General features: G+C 42.1%; 1 protein-coding gene across 2 annotated transcripts in view; it reads left to right on the plus strand.

The window, feature by feature from the left end:
- The window catches only part of vps13b (vacuolar protein sorting 13 homolog B), a 301,790-nt gene that overhangs the window by 277,469 nt on the left and 5,988 nt on the right, over positions 1-18,333 (plus strand). For both annotated transcript variants that reach the window (XM_023331569.1, XM_023331568.1), the window contains exons 52-64: positions 1,573-1,780; positions 3,128-3,316; positions 3,767-3,913; positions 4,840-5,126; positions 6,269-6,396; positions 7,612-7,808; positions 8,705-8,823; positions 9,424-9,874; positions 11,183-11,329; positions 12,740-12,968; positions 15,975-16,151; positions 16,514-16,684; positions 17,777-17,953. In XM_023331569.1, the coding sequence (XP_023187337.1) occupies positions 1,573-1,780; positions 3,128-3,316; positions 3,767-3,913; positions 4,840-5,126; positions 6,269-6,396; positions 7,612-7,808; positions 8,705-8,823; positions 9,424-9,874; positions 11,183-11,329; positions 12,740-12,968; positions 15,975-16,151; positions 16,514-16,684; positions 17,777-17,953 (2,627 nt within the window). The remainder of the gene's footprint in view (positions 1-1,572; positions 1,781-3,127; positions 3,317-3,766; positions 3,914-4,839; positions 5,127-6,268; positions 6,397-7,611; positions 7,809-8,704; positions 8,824-9,423; positions 9,875-11,182; positions 11,330-12,739; positions 12,969-15,974; positions 16,152-16,513; positions 16,685-17,776; positions 17,954-18,333) is intronic.

Here is an 18,333-nt window from a genome sequence, read left to right on the forward strand (position 1 = left end):
CATATTCTGCAAGCAAACTCCATCATATACCTTGTTATATGATCTGTCTGTTTAAGCAGGCTGCTTTCTAATTTTGAGTGTAGGTTTTTCAGTGTGTTAGCCTCATGTCCCTCATTGTGAAGACAAAATGACTTAATGTAACAGGACTGATCTTTGACCTTGAATGCAATCAAAACAAAGGTCCAAGTCATTGTTTTGAAAGTCACAAGCCTTTATCCTCAAGTCAAGTCTGAGGCTAAGACAGTCCAATCAGAGTCAATCATTAAATTTTAAGCCATTTCAAGTATTAACAATGTTGCAATTATATGTTAAATGTAAATGGTTCGTGTGTACTTTTTTAAATCTGTGGTTATCTCAAATCATTATGAAACACAATTTTAAAATTTAACCTCAATATTGTGCAGTTCGATTAAAGTTGGAAATTAATTTGTGTATTTTAGTTTTAAATGCTTTAAGATTTTTAGTTTGGACAGTTTAGTTGCAGCAGAAAATCCAAAATGAACCAAACTTACTTTTGTGAATATGGTGTTTTTAATAAGCCAAACTGGTTTTTCAGTGGTAGCGCGTCAACTCCACAATAATTAAATAAACATCTTGTAATGGCTGGACTCAGCTGCTGCGTTTTCTACGTTTAAAATCCTCAAAACTCCACTTTTGGGTTTTGACAGAAGCAGTTGAGAACATTTCTTTCAATTACCTTCTTGTGAGCTGTGTAATGTGATTTATGATGCCTGCAGTTTTCTGTCCTCGGCATTGAGGTCAACCACCTATTTAACCACACATAGCAACATAAATAGCAGTAAACGGTAAGGAAAAGCTGTTCCCAGTTTAGGTCCCATGTCACAGCAGAGAGTCTTTGAGGTGTGTGACAAGTTTGAGTTGGCAGGTTGGTAGCTTGAGCCAGTTCCAGGTGGTCTTGTGGGAGAAGGACTGGATCGTATTTAATGGCTTTGAACTTAAGAGGAATTCTGTGGAAAATGTTTGTTTGGCTCTCCGCTAACATTCGGCAATATTTAGGACTCAGGAGACCACGATTACTTTGAAATGGCTGCTGTGTCTGTGAATTGGTGGAAAAATGATTGTGTGTTTCTGTCTGTCTGGCTTTGTGTCTCTGTCCCAACATGTTGGTGTGTGATCCCAGATGCTTTGTCAACTCTTCTCTGAATCTGTTCGGGTCGCATAGCTTGTCGACAGGCCATTTCTCTCTTCATATTTGTTTAGTCTTTGTGACTGCTGTCTGCTCATTGATGGTCTGTCAGTGTTAAAATACATTTTAATTATGCTAACTAAACCTCATGGCTTGTGTGCATAATAAAGGTTGAGTGCCATATTGATTTAGGTTTACGCATCAACCGGTTTATTTCAGGGATCTCAACGGAAAACAAGCTCTATCATGGACGTTTGTTTTACATGTGACTGTAATTTTCTGAAGGTAAATTAATGGTAAAATTGAATGATTTTTCTAGTATTCTAATCATATTCTTGTTCTTTCAAAGGGTTGTTGTCTTATTATGTTAGTCATGCTCAAGTTGTACCAGGGAGATTAATCTTAAAGTTCTTCTGCTCTAACAGGTCTGTGCTGGAGCCGCTTGCCCAGTGGGACAGTCCGATGCAGGTGAAGCTGTCCCAGTGGAAACCTGGACTGAACACACTGCTGGTGGAACTGCTCCCCTGGGCTCTTATGGTCAATGACTCTCAGTGGGACCTGTGGCTTTTTGAGGGAGAGACCATTGTACTGCAGATACCAGCCGGCAAAGTCATTGTACCCCCAAATTTCAAGGTAGGAATTATTCAGAAATGTGTTTAATCTGTTGAAAAGTGATGAGATGAGACAAGGGGCTCTAAAGTTGGTCCTGATGAGACCGAAGTGTTTTGTGTTTGACTCAGAGAATCCCTGATGGGAGACCAAAGAAAGATGATCTGACTCCATTGGTTACCATGGCTACATTTGGTCTTTTATATATATATTGTTAGACATTGGGAGAAGCAGAAGCAAATCCAAAATGTGACACTTTACAATTATGTACTATATTGTGTTGATCTGTTCAAATTCCAACACATTGGAGTTTAAGCGGTTCAAGGTGTGCGGATAATTTCATGAGGCATTACATATGAGAAAAGAGTTGATGAAAAAGCTTCATGTAAATAAGAATCACATTCGTCATTAAACCTGTACATTAACGTTTCAGCAAAGTGATTATAATTAGAGTCTTTAGAACACTGAATATTTTCTGAGGTCCTTTAATTTTTCTTCACATCAGGACCTGGATGTCTTTTTATGACATCACAGCAATCATTATGAATCCAGCTCTTTTCTCATTTCAGTCATGACTAATAAGTACAAATCCTGAGATCATCTAGCAGAGCTGCATTACAACAATATTCCCTGCCTACGTCTTCAACTATAGCCAAGCTCTGTCACAGTGTACTGCAGTCATGTCTTCTCTCTGGCTGCTAAGATCAGTAGAAGAAAGCTGCAGATGGTTTTCCCCTACGGAACATAACAAACACACACACACAAATTTCACTAACCCAGAGCCGAGCCGTGAGGCAGCGTATCAAAGAGCAGACGCTAATAGGGTTCAGCACAAAGGAACAAAATAAGAAGTTGTAAGTGCGTAAAAGGCTGTGAAATAGAAACAAATAAAGCATTGTTTCCATAGCACCATGATATTTAGGAAGGCCCAACAAACCAAGAGCAGAGTCTTAGCTGTAGGTCACATGCCAGATTGGTTAAACAGGAGAAGGTTTGTGATTTGATCTGTTTGTTTGATGATGCATCTCAGCCAGATGAACAATCATTGTGTAATTTAGCCATCTTTTTGGCACTTTCATTATGTCATCCCAGCACAGCAACCAATAATGCAGGAGGATGTAGCTGCCATATCTTTTAGAAATGCCATTCACTGACACGGAGTTTGTGTTTCAGAACTTAAGCTGCAGCTGACTTTACCGTGCGACTGTTTCCAAAATGCAATCAAATGCCAGGTTTTTTTTTGTTGTTTTTTTTAGAAAATGTGGTCTCCTCTGACAGACAGTGATTTGATCCTTTTTCTCCCAGTCTTCCCCACATCATCCTCTCAGTGCTTTGTTCTGTCACTGAATCTTTTTTCCCCCCGCCGTCTAGGAAGCTTTTCAGATTGGCATCTACTGGGCCCACACCAACACAGTGCACAAGTCCACGGCACTGAAGCTGGTTCACGATCTGACCTCTCCTCGATGGAAGGAGGGGACGAGCTCTGTGGTGGTCACCCTGGACGAGGAGGGATACGTTGAAGTTGACATCTCTCTGGGAGCCTTTCCTGGGAAACAGAAGGTGAGAGAGAGAAAGACTCTCCTCCTGGATCCTCCTGGCATATTGATGCTAACATGTTTTTTAAAGAGCAAATCTGTTTCTGTATGTTAAGAGTTTTAAGATTGTTTTGAACCGGAGATGGAAAAGAAAGGAGAAAAGACAGGGAGAAAGGAGGGGAAAAGGTTTAAAGGGAAAAGTGGGGATAGGAGTAGAAGAGATATAAGTCAACACCCCAAGAGTCTGCTCCTACACCTGCAGAAAGAGAGACAAAAATGAAATAAAACCAGACAACCATGGCAACAAGCATATGAATATATAATAACAACAATTGAAATGCCTTCTTCCACATTTTTCACATATGTTTCTCCTGCTGTTTTGGACAGCAAGAACATATATTTTTGAAACTATACATTATGTAACAAAAAGTCATGCAGGTAGAGTAATTAGTGTATTTGTGTTTTTTCCCTGCAGGTGTGTCAGTTCTGTGTGTCCTCTGTAGTGAGGCACGGAGTCCAGATCCTGCAGATAGAGGATAGAACCATCCTGGTCAACAACACTCCTTACAGCATCCACTACAGACCTCTGCTGACCAACCACACCTTAGGAGGAGGCGAACAGGTAGCGCACACTTTGTTTTCCCACTGATTCATTCATCTGGAGAATGCACAAGTATGACAGATGATGAAGTTTGAATTCTGCAACACCTGCTTGGATCTCCTGCTGAACTTCACACATGCAGCGCATTCGCTTTGCAGCATGCTCCACTACCCCAGTACCAATCCTCAAAACCCCTACCACATACACACACACACACACACATATATATATATATGCACAGCCGCACTGTGTTGCAAGCCGTTTTCCATCAGATCATGTTCCCCCAGCCCTCCTCCCTCCACCGCTCTCCCCATGTGGCAATGACACTTCATAGGGACATTAGACAAACACCCAGAATTGGATGCAGGTTTCCCCCGCTTGCTTTCATCTGCTGCCTGTCCCCAAAGAGAGCAACAATGCTGTGATGTCATTTAACAGTCCTTCAGATCTCCTTTTAGAATAATGGTGAAGCTTGCCAGTTTGCCCCTAATTGACTGAAAGAAAAAACTTAAAAAAGAAAAAAGAGAGAGAGAGAGAATTAAAAAAAAATCAAAAAAATCTAAAGATTTGGCAAAAACACAGACCACAAACAAGGCCAGGAATGCCTTTCTAGTTGCTCTCTTCATCATGCTTGGTGCCTGATCTCTGAAGTCTGCACTGCTCACCGCTCGCTAGCTGCTAAACCAACACAGCAGGATTTCTCTGCTACCAATTTAGCACCAAGCTTAGAGGGAAAGGGAATAAAGTAAAATAACATTGTGGTTTTACAAAGTATCGTCGGTTGTAATCACTTGCGCATTGTATGCCTTGGGTCTTTCTTTTCTGCTTTTATTCTAGCTCATCTGGGTTTTGGTGCCATTTTTAGTTCGTTATGTCTCCTGAATGCCAAAACATAATGTCCTCTCCACCTCCAATCATTTTAATTTTCCTTCCTGTCCCCTGACCAGTTCTGTGAGGTACCAGAGAGCACCGTGTTCACCGTCCCTCCCTCAGACGGGTCGTCTCTGGCCAAGCCGTGCTCCGTGCCGTGCTGGGACCTCCTTCAGCCCGCTGTCCAGGGGTCGGTGGAGTTCCCTTTGCCTCTCAGACACATGCTGTTCAGCCTGGTCTCAAAGCCTGACGCTGGAGCCGCAGACGCAGCGTGGAGCCTCCCTGCTCCGGTGAGACCAGACCTCCCCAGGCAGAGCCTGTCCATACCTGTGGATCAGGACTGTGGGCGTGGCCTGTGCAGCAGGTGGGTGTGGCAGTCCGTTTAGAGTGGAAATGCACCAATCCATTAATATCTGCATCAGTCCTGACATTGGGAAAAGAAATTATAGATTTGGTGTCAGTGACAATATATCCGATCTATAAGGGCAGAACTATTTGATATGAGCGATGTCATGCTTTATTATTTATTTGACATATTTAGAATTCCTAGTTGAACTTTCTGAACCATTTGAAAGAAGGTTTGTTGCAGTTTATTTTACATGTTTGACCAACATACTATTGTTTTTGTTTTTGTTTCTTTATTATTTGTTTTACATTGACTGCTAATCATCTAACTGTGCTGACTGAACAATTTAAAGTTGTGTTGTTTTTTTACATGTCTCACCAGATTTATGAAGCTGTGTGTGTATTTAAGTGTGCTGTACTGGTGCAGTACATTAGATCAAATACTTTTGTCCATGTTTCAACAAAGTAACATTTAAGTCAATTCAGCTGTTTTTCTGAATCAGATCGGTATTGGTCAGTGCTAAGCCTCAGATATCTGTGTCGGTGTTGGAAGTGAAAATCTGTGCATTCCTAGTTTAAAGCAGGGCAAACCAACCCTGGCTGCCTCTGGACTCCAGCTAGCTACACTTTGTTAAACACTGGAGGTGAAGCAGGAGGAGAGATACTCTCAGCATTTCCACTGCTACGCTCTCCAAGGTTGTCTTATGTAATCCATCTGAAGCTCTTCTTTGTTTTTTTGTTCTTTTTCTCCTCTTCTATCATTTTCAGTTCTTGCGTTCCGATTAGATGGCAGCTTGGACAGCTCTCAGCAGTGACATACGCACCACAGCGGACATACATTGTCTGTTTTTCTGCTGTTCTGGTTTTGATTCTGGCTCCTCTCATTTAGTGTGTTGGCTCACAATCACATGTAATCAGCACAGATATATAGCGTAAACCAAAATAAAACCCCAGCCGCAGAGCCCTGCGGAGTAAAGATGTGTCACCTCTTGGCTTTTGCCTGTAGGTTTATCTCCCATCCACAGACGGACGCGAAAACGATCCAACGTTTTTTGATTTGTTGATGGGTGTGTGAGCTCTTATCTCAGTGCGGTTACAGGACATCACGAACAGTTTGCGGACAGTTATTTACGCGTTTGTTTGTTCGTTCTTGTTTTGCAGAGCCATAGTGCTGACATATCAGGAACATCTTGGAGTGACATACATCACGTTAAACGAGGACCCCTGTCCACGCATGCTAGTTGAAAACAGGTGTCCTGTTCCACTGCTGCTTAAAGAGAACGTCAAAGGTAAACAGCATCCTAAATCCCTGGATATCATGACTTCTCTTATGTTTTGTTGCGTCTTCTTCAGATTGTACATAATAGACCAGCTTTTGTACATTAGATCAGAACTCACCTAATTAATAAGCAGAGCAGAGTGTAGTTTAATCTCAGTGTAAATCCAGATGTTCTGTGAAGGCCTCATGAAGACCAAGGAACAAACCGGACAGGTCAGTCTGGTTTATAGAGGCTTAAATCAGGTTTAGTTCTAAAACAATATCTCAAGCTTTGGAAGTGTCTCAGAGCTTCGTTTGGAGAGGAAAAGTGTATCTCACCATTGCAAATCTACCAAGAGACAGATGCCCATCTAAACCTTCAGGACAGACAGAGAGGGAGAGTGATCAGAGATGTGCAGCTCAGGTCAGAGAATCTGTTGACAGAATAGCTATTAGCTCTCCACTAAGCCTGTCGCAATAAGCAATTAATCAATTAATCGCATGATAAATTAAAACAAGCTTGATAATTTCCTTTTCCACGATTGTTTTGTATTTTTCTCGTTTCTTTCTCTTTCTCCCTGACACTAGAGGACAGAAGTCTTCAGCAGCCATTTTTTTGTTTATTGAGATTTTAGTATCAATTGTATTTGATGCTTTGGTTGTTTATTTTGGATATTTAAAATGACTTCCAGTTCCAGTGCTAAACATTTGTAAGAAATGAAGGTTTATTGGTCTTGGGGAGGATGTACTTTCATTATTGTGCTGCAGTCTTTGTATTACTTTAAAATGGTCTCAAAGCAACAATATTATCGATTATCGCTGTAATTTCTAAGACAATTTATTGTGATAGTGCTTTATGGAGGGGTGACAAAAAGGAAGCAATTGCTGGATAAATAAAGTCATAAAAACTATTTGTAGTTTGCCACAACGCACTGAGGAAAGACGACAAACATGAAGATGTTCTGATCAGATGAGACACAGAAAGAACTTTTTGTATTTTATGCAAAATGCATGTATTGAACACACAGTCCCATTAGTATAACTTGGTGGTGGCAGCACTATGCTTTGGGGAAGCTGAAGTTTTTCATTAACAGAGACAGGAAAAGACATCCCCAAAGGCTTTCAGCTTTCCAGTTGTTCAACAAGATTTTATTTCACCCCTGTTTCTCATCTCCTTTCATCTGAACAGAAAGCATTCTCTCCACTGACAATTTTCTAACATCGCGCCTTGTTTCCTCCGTCACAGAGACACCGAGGAGCGAGGTGTTCTGTCGCCCGCTGCCTGCTGACTCTTCCCTCCACCATGAGCTCTATCACCACTTCTCCAGCTTCCCAGAGTGCAGACAGAGAGAGCTGCTGCCCACCCTGCAGCTGAAGACCAGGTCAGATAAAAGCGCCACCGACTGGACAGACCCCATCGACATCAACTCTCCCGGCACTCAGGTAAAAAATTTGCTATCCTGTCTGATGCGAGGTGAAGACGTTATGCATCTGCCCGCCTCTACAAAAAAAAACTTTCCACATCCACATCTTTTAACAAACATTTGAACATTTGGTTGACCTTACCTTCTAACTTGGAGTTAATGGATTTCCAAGAACAAGAAATCCCCGCTGAACACGCCCTCCACAGCTAGATGGCGCCAGAGATCTCTTCTCTTCTGGCAAAGTTGATGTTTTGAATTAGCTGACTAATAACCAGACTTACAATGACAGTAAAATCTCTTCAGGTAAATGTTAGCTCTTATTTATTTATTTATTTATTTATTTATTTATTTATTTATTTATTTATTTATTTTCACTTTTTAGCAACATTGAGCTTTGTATTAAGAGAACAAGTTTGGTATGTCCCAGAAAAGCAAGTTTTATGTGTCAGAAAGTAATGTTTAGATGGTTAGGTTTGGTTCTGTCTGTTTGTGGATGTGTGCGGGCGTGCGTGTGTGTGTGTGTGCGTGTGTTAGTCCTCTGGTGAGTGTAGATGTTTGGCATTAATAAGTTGTTAAGGAGGAGTGTTTGGTGTTGTGTCTAGGCAGCTGTGAGCTGGGGTTGACACAAGGGCTGCATAGCTCTGGTTACTGTGAAATCTGAATCTGACCCGAGTGGTGGAGGTGGGAGGTGAAAGGTCAGACTTGTTATGACTGCTCGGAGAAGCGCTGAGCGCCGATGGTCTTCCTTTGGTCGTGAGTTTCTGATGACTCGTAACCTGGGATGGTGGAGGTTAGAGGGAAGCAGAGAGTTTAACATTTCATCCTGAGAGTTTATTCAAGGCCAAAATGTTCATATGCAAAGATCAGCTCTTCTTCTTTAAAGAAATGTTTGTATTTTTGTCTTTTACCGATCAGGTGGTGTTCCTGCCCAGCTTTGGCTGTCTGTACGTACATGTGGCGTATGAGAGAGGCACCTTGGTTCTGTCTCTGGCCCCAGAAGGCGGCGTGGAGGCCGTCATCAACCAGCACAACAGGTACTGCTTTCTGTAAAGCAGTCTGCTTTCTTGTTTTTCATTTTTATTTTTATTTTAAAAATTTAAAAAAAGGTTCTGCATGTTATTCTGACTAACATTCAAATATCCGCTCATGTGCTTTTTATATACTCGGCAAAACTCTCTTAATGATTATTGTGGATGTTTTTCGTATTTATTAGGGCAGATGTAAGGAAGCAGCCGTCGTTTTCCACCACAGGGGGGCAATAAAACCTCCATCTGCTGTCATGGCTGAAATTGTTTGCGCAGCAGAGCGTTTTATTACAGCTTTATTCCATTACATCAACACAGGGGCTGCTGTGACATTTTGCCAAAACAGGATATAATCATAATGAGCTTTGTTAGGTAAAAGTAAACTAATGACATCAGACTCTGATCTTTGTTCATGTTCTGGTCAAAAATTCACAGGATCCAAGATGAATGGGTTTGGTATCTAATTATTCTTTGTAATCAGTCAAGCGTCATTGTCAGGCCATGTTTGCTTTACAGAAAAACATAATCTGTTTGCTGCTGTTCAGCATGGCTGGTTTTTTTTTCTGGTTTTTAGGCTGAACTTTTGACAGCTTCTGTTTTGTTTGTTAGATCCTCCAAACTGTCTGTGAGGATCCTCCTGAGTGAGGCCAGCGTCGTGATAAGTGATGACATCACCAACCCCAGCGGCTCCATGGAGCTGCTGAGGCTCACGCTGACCAAGCTACTGCTCAGCCTCGGTCCGGCACCCGCGTCTTTACCCCCCGAGCTGGCCGAAGACTCCGCCATGGCTTCCTGCTCCCTCTCCGTTCTGATGGCTGACGCGTCTCTGATCGAGGTCTACTGCTACAGCCTGCAAGTCGACAACCAGCTGTACAACCGGACAAGTTTCCACTTCCCTGTCCTGCTGTGCCAAGATCAGAGAGGGCCATCTGAAACCGGGGGTGCATGGAGCATCGACGTCAATCCCGGCAATTCCCCCGAAGGGTTAGAGGAGTTCAAACGCTCCTGCTTCCTCCAGCTGAGGATGACATTGACTGGGGACCAGCGCACTGTGGAGGAGGTTAAACTCATTTTCAGTTTTTTTCCCCTAGTGCATTTCCTTCCTCAGTGTACATGAGGTAGAATGGCTGGTAGCAGCCGAGTGGCTAACCCCTACTTATTATACAACGTATTAGACGCTGTAAGTTTTTCTCACATTCTGTCTACAAATGTCAACGTGTTTTATTTGGATTTTCGGTTTACCTCATGTGATGCACCAACATGAAGTACAGCGTAATTGTGAAGTGAAAGAAAAATGATTTCAACATTGTTTCCATGAAGCCACAGAGATCCACCCGAGTGAACACTTTGTAGAAAGACTGTGATGGAGAAGACAGATTCAGGTCTTTAGGGATCTGTGCCCTGCTGCTGCAGTCATCAACAGAATGTTCTAGAGGTGCACAGATAAATTGGCCCCGATTGCCTTAATTCTGGACAGTCGATGATCGACCGATACATAGAAACTGATCTTATCCACTGATCTTATCTACCTCAGCAAACATCTGAAAACCAACCACTGTCCTCTTCTGCTCTGCAGTGACAGGGATTTGACTGACAGACTGACCCACCAGGTCAGGTCTGCATGTCTGCAGTTAACAACAGTCACCACACTGTTACCAACTCTGCAACGTTCTTGCTATATTTCTAGAACATCTCAGACAAAGAAATCATTATCAACCAAAATCTGAATCGACAGGTCAGTCTTTTGAAAGATCAGTGATCGGACACCGAGGTTTTTTTTCTTTTCAAATTGGTAAAGATATCGATGAACATCAGTTTTCAAGTTTTGACACATATTTTTCCTTGGATTTAGTTGTGGATGAGGACTGGACTATCCTAACGTACTGCTGCAACATGTTTAGCATTGACATGCTATTTTAATCTTGACTAGCTTCGCTGTTAGGCTAACTGCTTTAAGCACAACTTGAACACAACAATAATCTTTTTCAGCATCCAATCAGATTATTTTCAGAAGCAAAAGTGAATCTCAAATGGAAGCGAAGCGGTTTTGTCATCCATTGTTGTTGGTGGATGACGTGTTTATGTGTATTAAAATCAATGTAAATAATTAATCAAAATGAATGTGTTAATTGCCCAACCCGAGATAAAAATGCATTGAAGTTTGTGGTTGTAATGAGACTCTAAATACTTTTATTTTTTAAGGAGGCACTGTTCTTTTTTTTAATACTGAAATCAATACCTTAGTAATAAACCAAAATGTTGAGCTGTCACAGTGACAGGCTGGTAATATCCATCTAAATCTCTCTGGGGTTTTTTTCTTTTAAAGTAGCAGGTCTCAGAAAAAGCTTTGTTTGGTTTTTCACCTCAGGTCAATTTCCAGCTCCAGCCTGCCAGAGTTTACATCGAGGACACTTTTGTTTACTACATCAAGACGCTGTTCGACACGTACATCCCCAGCAGGCCAGCGGAGGCCAAGAGGGGCAGAGAGCCTGGAGCTCTGATCGTACCTGAGCAGGTGAGCAACTCCTGGATCATTTAACATTGTTCTGCTGCTGGGCGTGCCGTGGTGGCGTAGTGGTTGGCGCGACCCGTATTTGGAGGCCTTGAGTCCTCGACGCGGCCGTCGCAGGTTCGACTCCCGGACCCGACGACATTTGCTGCATGTCTTCCCCCCTCTCCTTCCCCATTTCCTGTCAGCCTACTGTCATTTAAGGGACACAAGAGCCCACAAAAGACCCCTGGAGGGGTAAAAAAAAAAAGCTTAAAAAACATTGTTCTGCTGCTGATCCTATTTATCATATCAAACAAAGGAAGGCTAGCCTCTTTCTGAAAGCAGCCTGCCTGTAAATAAAGTTCCTAACTCTTGTGTAAATGTTCTTCCCGTGACACCATGAAAACGTCACTCTGGAAGAGTAACTCAGGTAGAGCGAAACTCAGGCAGACAAACACGTTTACAAAGGTGAAGGTCGTGAAGCTCATTACCTCAGATACTTAGTGAGGCATTTTTGCCTCATCAGTCAACATTAAGGCAAAGAAAATGGGCAACAAAAAAATGGAGGAGTCCTACATCAGGTGAATTTATTTGCAGGAAACCATGGAGAAATTGGCGTTAAAGCCCAACGCTCCGATCCTAAAACATTCCAAATCAGGAGGTCTGAGCTGCTTTAAAACTGTTTCACACGAGGCTGTAAAGGAACTTTGAGGGGAATTCTTTTTATTTGCTTTATCATTAATATCCCTTTGGCTCTGCGACTGGTTTCTGATCTCTGGTGGCTGTTAATATTCATTTTTGTTTGTTCAGTAACGAGGCACAACATTACAGTATCTCATCGTGGTATTATTCTTTTAGTTTGTTTGGCATACATATTCTCAGCAGTGCGGCCGGACTGATCTGTCCCACTTGCACGTCTTTTATCCGCACAATTTGTGGAACATGCTGCAAATAAAATCTGCACCAACTTTCCTGGGCTTTAGACCTGGAGCATCCACACACAACGGTCATGTGACACAATGCACCATGATGCTGCAGTTATCAGGCTGTCCTGCTGCTCAAAACTGGCATTGCTGAAGAATATTTATCATCTATTTCTAGTTATTAATTCAGTTCAGTTTGTTTATGTAGCACCAATCCACAACATATGTCATCTTGAGGCATTCTACACAAAAAATAATTTCAGTTCAATCATACATACATTCCAGTTATCAAACAGTTCATTATGCTTAAATTAATTTTTCAAAGAAGCTTAAAAGGTTTCTATAAGGAAACATTATTGACATTCTTCTTATTATTGTTATTGGTAATAATAATAAACCCACTGGACTGACAGGAGGCGTCATGTCAGTTGTTTTGAGAGCAGGAGTAACATGAAGCTGATCACTTTAATCTGAGTCGTTTGTGTTCGTCTCTCCTCGGTTCTGGATGCAGATGCTGCAGTCGGTGCAGGCGTTGGTTCACCCTGTGAGGCTGCAGAGGCTCTCCATCCAGCCGGTCCACCTGCTGGTCAGCATCCATGCCTCCCTGAAGCTCTACATCGCCTCAGACCACACGCCCCTGTCCTTCTCCGTGTTTGAAAGGGGGCCGGTGTTCACCACAGCCAGGCAGCTGGTTCACGCTTTAGCCATGCACTACGCTGCTGGAGCGCTCTTCAGAGCTGGTAGGGGTTTTTATGAATGTAAACGTAATGTTACTCCTCAATTAATAACCTCCTTAATATTACATGATGCAGATTAGTCAAGCTGTCTATTTAGACCTAACAGTCTTTCTCCTATGGAGTGTTATGGAGCAGCGTGTTATGGATTCAACAAGGAGAGCAGTGAGTGATAGTGAAAGGTGACAACACAAGTTGAACATTTTTGATCTTTCTTGTGTTGCCTTGCTAACCTGCGTGTCACATCAATGTGTACGAGCTGCACATTTCACAGGAATTACACCGATCCCTCAGCTGGACGAGGACAAGAGACTGTGGCCTCATCGCACAAGTTCTATAGGAAATGAATGGAGAGGAGGAGAGGGATATTTTTAATCAATATCCTGCCTCAATACAAAAACCTGAAAAACTGAGAACATTCAGGCATGTTTGTTTTAAGAAAATAAAACTTTTTTTTTAAAACGTGCATATAGTGGCGGTTTCTGATACGGGCAGTTGCCCAGGGTGGTATCAGAAAGCAGTAGGGCACTCACAGATTAGATAATAAAATCTTAAAAATCTTATCTGTCAGTTGTTTCCTGAGCAAGTTTGCTTGTAGAGGAGAAAGTCTCTCTTAGTTGCTGTAGCAAACTGGGAGATTACATGACCTGCTTCCTGCTACAAAATAATCAGATAATTGGTTGAATTTTAATTAGTTGGAATGCAGCAGATCTCCATTCCTGCAACAACGTCACGCATTTTTATATTTCAAGCTTACAGCTGTGATTAATCTGATTACATTTTTAAATCGATTACCAGAACTAATGAATACAGAAATGTCCACTTCTTTTTTCTTTGGGCAGCATGGAAACTGGTTGCAGTACCAGCTGCAGTCTCTGGTCACTAGAGTTAACAAGTGGGAGCAAAAACCCAAGACAGATTTGCTTTGTTCCTCAGTGGTGATTTACTGCTAACCGATGAGTCATGGTGTGTAATTTGTTTGAAAACAGTATTTTATGGTTAATTTGTGGGCAGCAGCAGGAGCAGGTAGACGGCCCTGTGTGTCTCCTGAGCGTTGTCCTACCGTCCGCTCTGAGCCTCCCACACATGGTGTGACTTAACCCCATCATGTCCGCAGCAGAAATCAGCAACACACTCTCCTTCCTGCTGTCTCTCATTAGAGCGCCGCTTTCTGCTCGTATTTCAGCAGATCACCTCACCGCCGTCTTCTCCTGCAGCCGTCAGAGGCGGAGAGCGGCTCTGGGAAGCGTTGCACTCTGAGGCTTATTAACGGAGAGCAGTCTGATCCCCCCAATCACACAATCTAACATGCGAGCGCATAAAAATACTTATTAGAACGTTAGAAGGCTCATTAAAGGCCTACCACGTTCCCGCTAGCGCATCAAACGTGTCTGTGTGTGTTTAGCGGCAGAACTCTCCGGCTTCTAAACATCATCTCCTGTTTAACTGTTCACTTCAGCAAAGCCACAGCTCTGAGACCCTATAAAACCGAAAGGACCGCCGGTTCCCACTGGGTTTGGTTTCCTTCAATTAGAATCCAAAGCTCAAGCACAAATTGACAGAGAACGAGAGCAGAGCAGGACCTGGCGTCCTGACAAATGGCTGCTTGATTTTTGTGATGCAGTTCTCAGAGCATAAATATCAGTGAGCCGTGCCATCGGAGCGGGACTCTCTGGATGAATGAGAGAGGTGAGATAGTAGGAGGCTGTAAATCTCGCTGAGGCTCGCGTATGATTACATGCAGGTGTGGTTTTTCCTTCTTTTTTTTTCCTGCATGCGTGAAAAGTTTCTGATAAGTCTTTGTATCCCTAAGATACGAATTTGGAATGATTATTTCAAATAGCTTTTGGCAGCGAGAGGAAGATTTCTGTACAGGCACGCATATGGACGACTCATCCGAGAGGAAGTGATGTAGATGGATGCCTTTTCCTCGCTGCTGGACACAAAACTTCTGTCAGCAGTTTGAAACGTCCCAGCTGAATTTGATTTGAAAATGATCTTTTATTTGAGCTTCCCTCCAAATATTGAAACGTCAAAGCAACATTTTTGCCCGGAGTCCAGGCTTTTTCAGCTTTACTGACTGTGAGCAATTGATTTGGATGGGGAAACAAAATAAAAATACATTTGGATGACTAAATAAAAAATAATACAAGGGCAAGGTAGATGATCAGCACAACAGATTTCTTTTTAAGAATTATATGACGAGATGTAAAAACAGTGTTCAAAATATACTTTTTACCTTTCTGACCTCAATCTGGAAACAGGAACCAGCAGTGAATCTGTGTGAGATTCACTGCTGGTTAAGACAAAGACAAAATGATTAAGAGTTCTTCTTTAAAGTCATAATAATACAAGAATATAGTCATGTTACCAGCATAAAGGCATCATAATACAAGAATAGTCATAATATTATCAGAAAAATATGTAAGAATGTGAGAATGCAGTCATAGTAAGACAATAATAAAGTCACTTTATCAGAAAAAGTATCCCCAGAAAAATATGTAATACAAGAATAAAGCCATATGTATGGCTTTATACATACATATGGCTTTACTATTATAAAAATATGTAACAAAACAAGAATAAAGTCATAATATTACCAGAAAAAAATATTTTTTATGAGAACTCCTGCATTATTTGATTTTTCATTAAAATGTTAAATGTTGTGCATTGTGTGAAGTTATACTTTGGTATCAGTTTTACATATAAGAAAATACTTCATCTTGTAATACATCAGTATGAATCATTCTAAGCAGCAGGACTTTGATTCATGAAGAAAGAAGCATGGCCTTCCGGTCACATCAGATCTTAATAATTCTGTTAGAGTTTTTCCTCATAAAAACGACTTTTTGTGTGGTAAAGTTGTGCCCTTATCCTGCTAATGTTATGACTTTATTGTCATAATTTTAAAAAAAATCTTTGTTTGGCCCCGTCACTCGGCGCCCAGCGTGACAAAGTGACATGGCTGGTTTTCTGTGTGGTGTTGAGGTGTGTGTTCTGTGTGTGTCCCAGGTTGGGTCGTGGGGTCCCTGGAGATCCTCGGCAGTCCCGCCAGCCTGGTGCTCAGCATCGGCAACGGCGTGTCCGACTTCTTCCGCCTCCCCTACGAGGGCCTCACCCGGGGGCCCGGGGCATTTGTCAGCGGGGTCTCCAGAGGGACCACGTCGTTTGTTAAGCACATCTCAAAAGGTAACGCAAACCTTCCCAGCTCTTCTTCTTTGTTCTATTTGTGGATTAAAATGTTGGTCTGTTTTTTTTTTTTTTTTTAATGCTTCAGTTTCTTTTGAATTTCTCCCAGAATTTTGAGTCATGACACATTTATTCTCTTAAACTTTACACTCTGTGCTTATTAAAGTTCATTTGTGGTTCAGCGTTAGTTCTTGGCAGATGAGAAGATTCATTATGAACATCTAGATTTATCAGTCTCCTAATTTGTTCTCATTTGAGTTCTCAACTTTTTTTTTCCCTCCTCCCCTCTCCGCCTGTTCAGAGCGTTCCCTGAATCACTGTAAATGCCGAATGTTTAAAACATATTTTCCTCCCGTGCTTAGGCACCTTGACATCCATCACTAACCTGGCCACCAGTCTGGCGCGGAACATGGACCGCCTGTCCCTGGATGAAGAGCACTACACCCGGCAGGAGGAGTGGAGACGGCAGCTTCCAGAGAGCCTGGGGGACGGACTGAGACAGGGACTGTCTCGCCTCGGAATCAGCCTGTTAGGTATGAAGACATCCACACAGGTTCAGAGGCTTTTCATTCGACCAGAGTCTTTGTTGGTGTTTATTTATTTATTTATTTATTTACATGTGTAGCTGCACGGTATCAAAAGTAAGAAAGGGTTGTTTTTTTTCTTTTTTTTTTTTTTTTTTAGTTCGGTTGTTAGTTATTTTCCATCGGCCAGCCCAAATGTGCAATCCCTCCTGCTGCAGCATTAGGTCACACAGAGCGGAGAAGAACATGTTCTCTCTGCTGTCCAATAAAACGCAGCAACACATGTGTTACAGAGTGCAGTGGGACCTTATAAAAGCTGAGAGAGCAAAGAAACTCAAATCAGACCCAAACAGTCACACACTGTCACCAAGAAATGCTTTGTCTATCAGTTAAAGCTTTGCTATGTAACTTTTATTTAAAAAAATATTTTCTTTCCCGTTTTTTTTAGAAGTGCCACCATGTCGTGACAGAATAATATGAGACAGAGAAACTGTTAAAAGATCGATCTTCTCCACTTCTTCCTTGAGCTACTATAGCCGTCTGAAGAAATGCACCACTCCCAACCAAAAGCAACCAATCGGAGGCAGGAGGCGGGGCTTAGCGCTGTCAATTATTCCGATGCTAATTGTGGAGAAGCAGCCCACTGTTAGAGGATAACCATTGGTGGCTATGCTAACTAACCATAGCATTAATGTCAGGCTCTGCTGACAGGGAGGGGCTGTAGCGTAGAAGAGAGCAAGGAGGTTGAGTAGCAGGCACACAGGCATGATTGGCAGCACTAAGACCCTCCTTGCTCTGTTTCTAGTTACCACTGGGAGAATGTAGAGGGCTTTGATTTTTTTTCTCACATCATCTATCTCATACTGTCTCAATGTGGTGACAGTTAAAAAAAGATGTAAAAAAATATATTTTTTGTAACATGCATTCTGCAGTTGTAATGTTATAATCCCTAAGATCCAGTCATCATCACTGATCAAACATCAGATGAATACTCATAGATAACCTTTTTTAATCCACACACACATTACATGTCGTCTCAGTATTTATTCAACCAAATGGATCGTTTTTACATTCAGGACTTTTCTCTTCTCCTTCTATCAGGAGCCGTAGCCGGCATCGTGGACCAACCCATGCAGAACTTCCAGAAGAACTGGGAGACGCAGAGCTCAGCTGGGAGCAAAGCCAAGGGGGTGATCTCTGGAGTGGGGAAAGGAATTGTGGGTGTGTTCACCAAGCCCATCGGAGGAGCAGCTGAACTGGTGTCACAAACTGGATATGGTGAGGATGGCAGGCCCGCAGGCTCAGTTCCAAAGCTATGTTACTGACTCTAACTTATTGAATTAAAAAAATATATATAGTGAAATTTGAAAAAACATGAAGCATAACGTTCGCATGACTCAATCCACGTTTCCTATTGAGCTAAACAGATTCCTGGTCCTCAGTCATTCTGTGGTGTTGAAACTCCAGTTCCTCATGTTATACACATGTAAAATCTGTTATGTACAGATGCCAACTGTAACGCTCTAAACTTAAAAGCGCTTTATGTTTTTGGACCACACATTCAGCAGCAAAGCGAAGTTTGGCCTTGGAACAATTTATTTAGCCAAGCTCGAGATATGTGAATTATGTAGAACGTTCTAAGCAGCCCGAGGCAATAA

Source organism: Xiphophorus maculatus, chromosome 3, assembly GCF_002775205.1.
Source record: "Xiphophorus maculatus strain JP 163 A chromosome 3, X_maculatus-5.0-male, whole genome shotgun sequence".
Taxonomy (NCBI): Eukaryota; Metazoa; Chordata; class Actinopteri; order Cyprinodontiformes; family Poeciliidae; genus Xiphophorus; species Xiphophorus maculatus.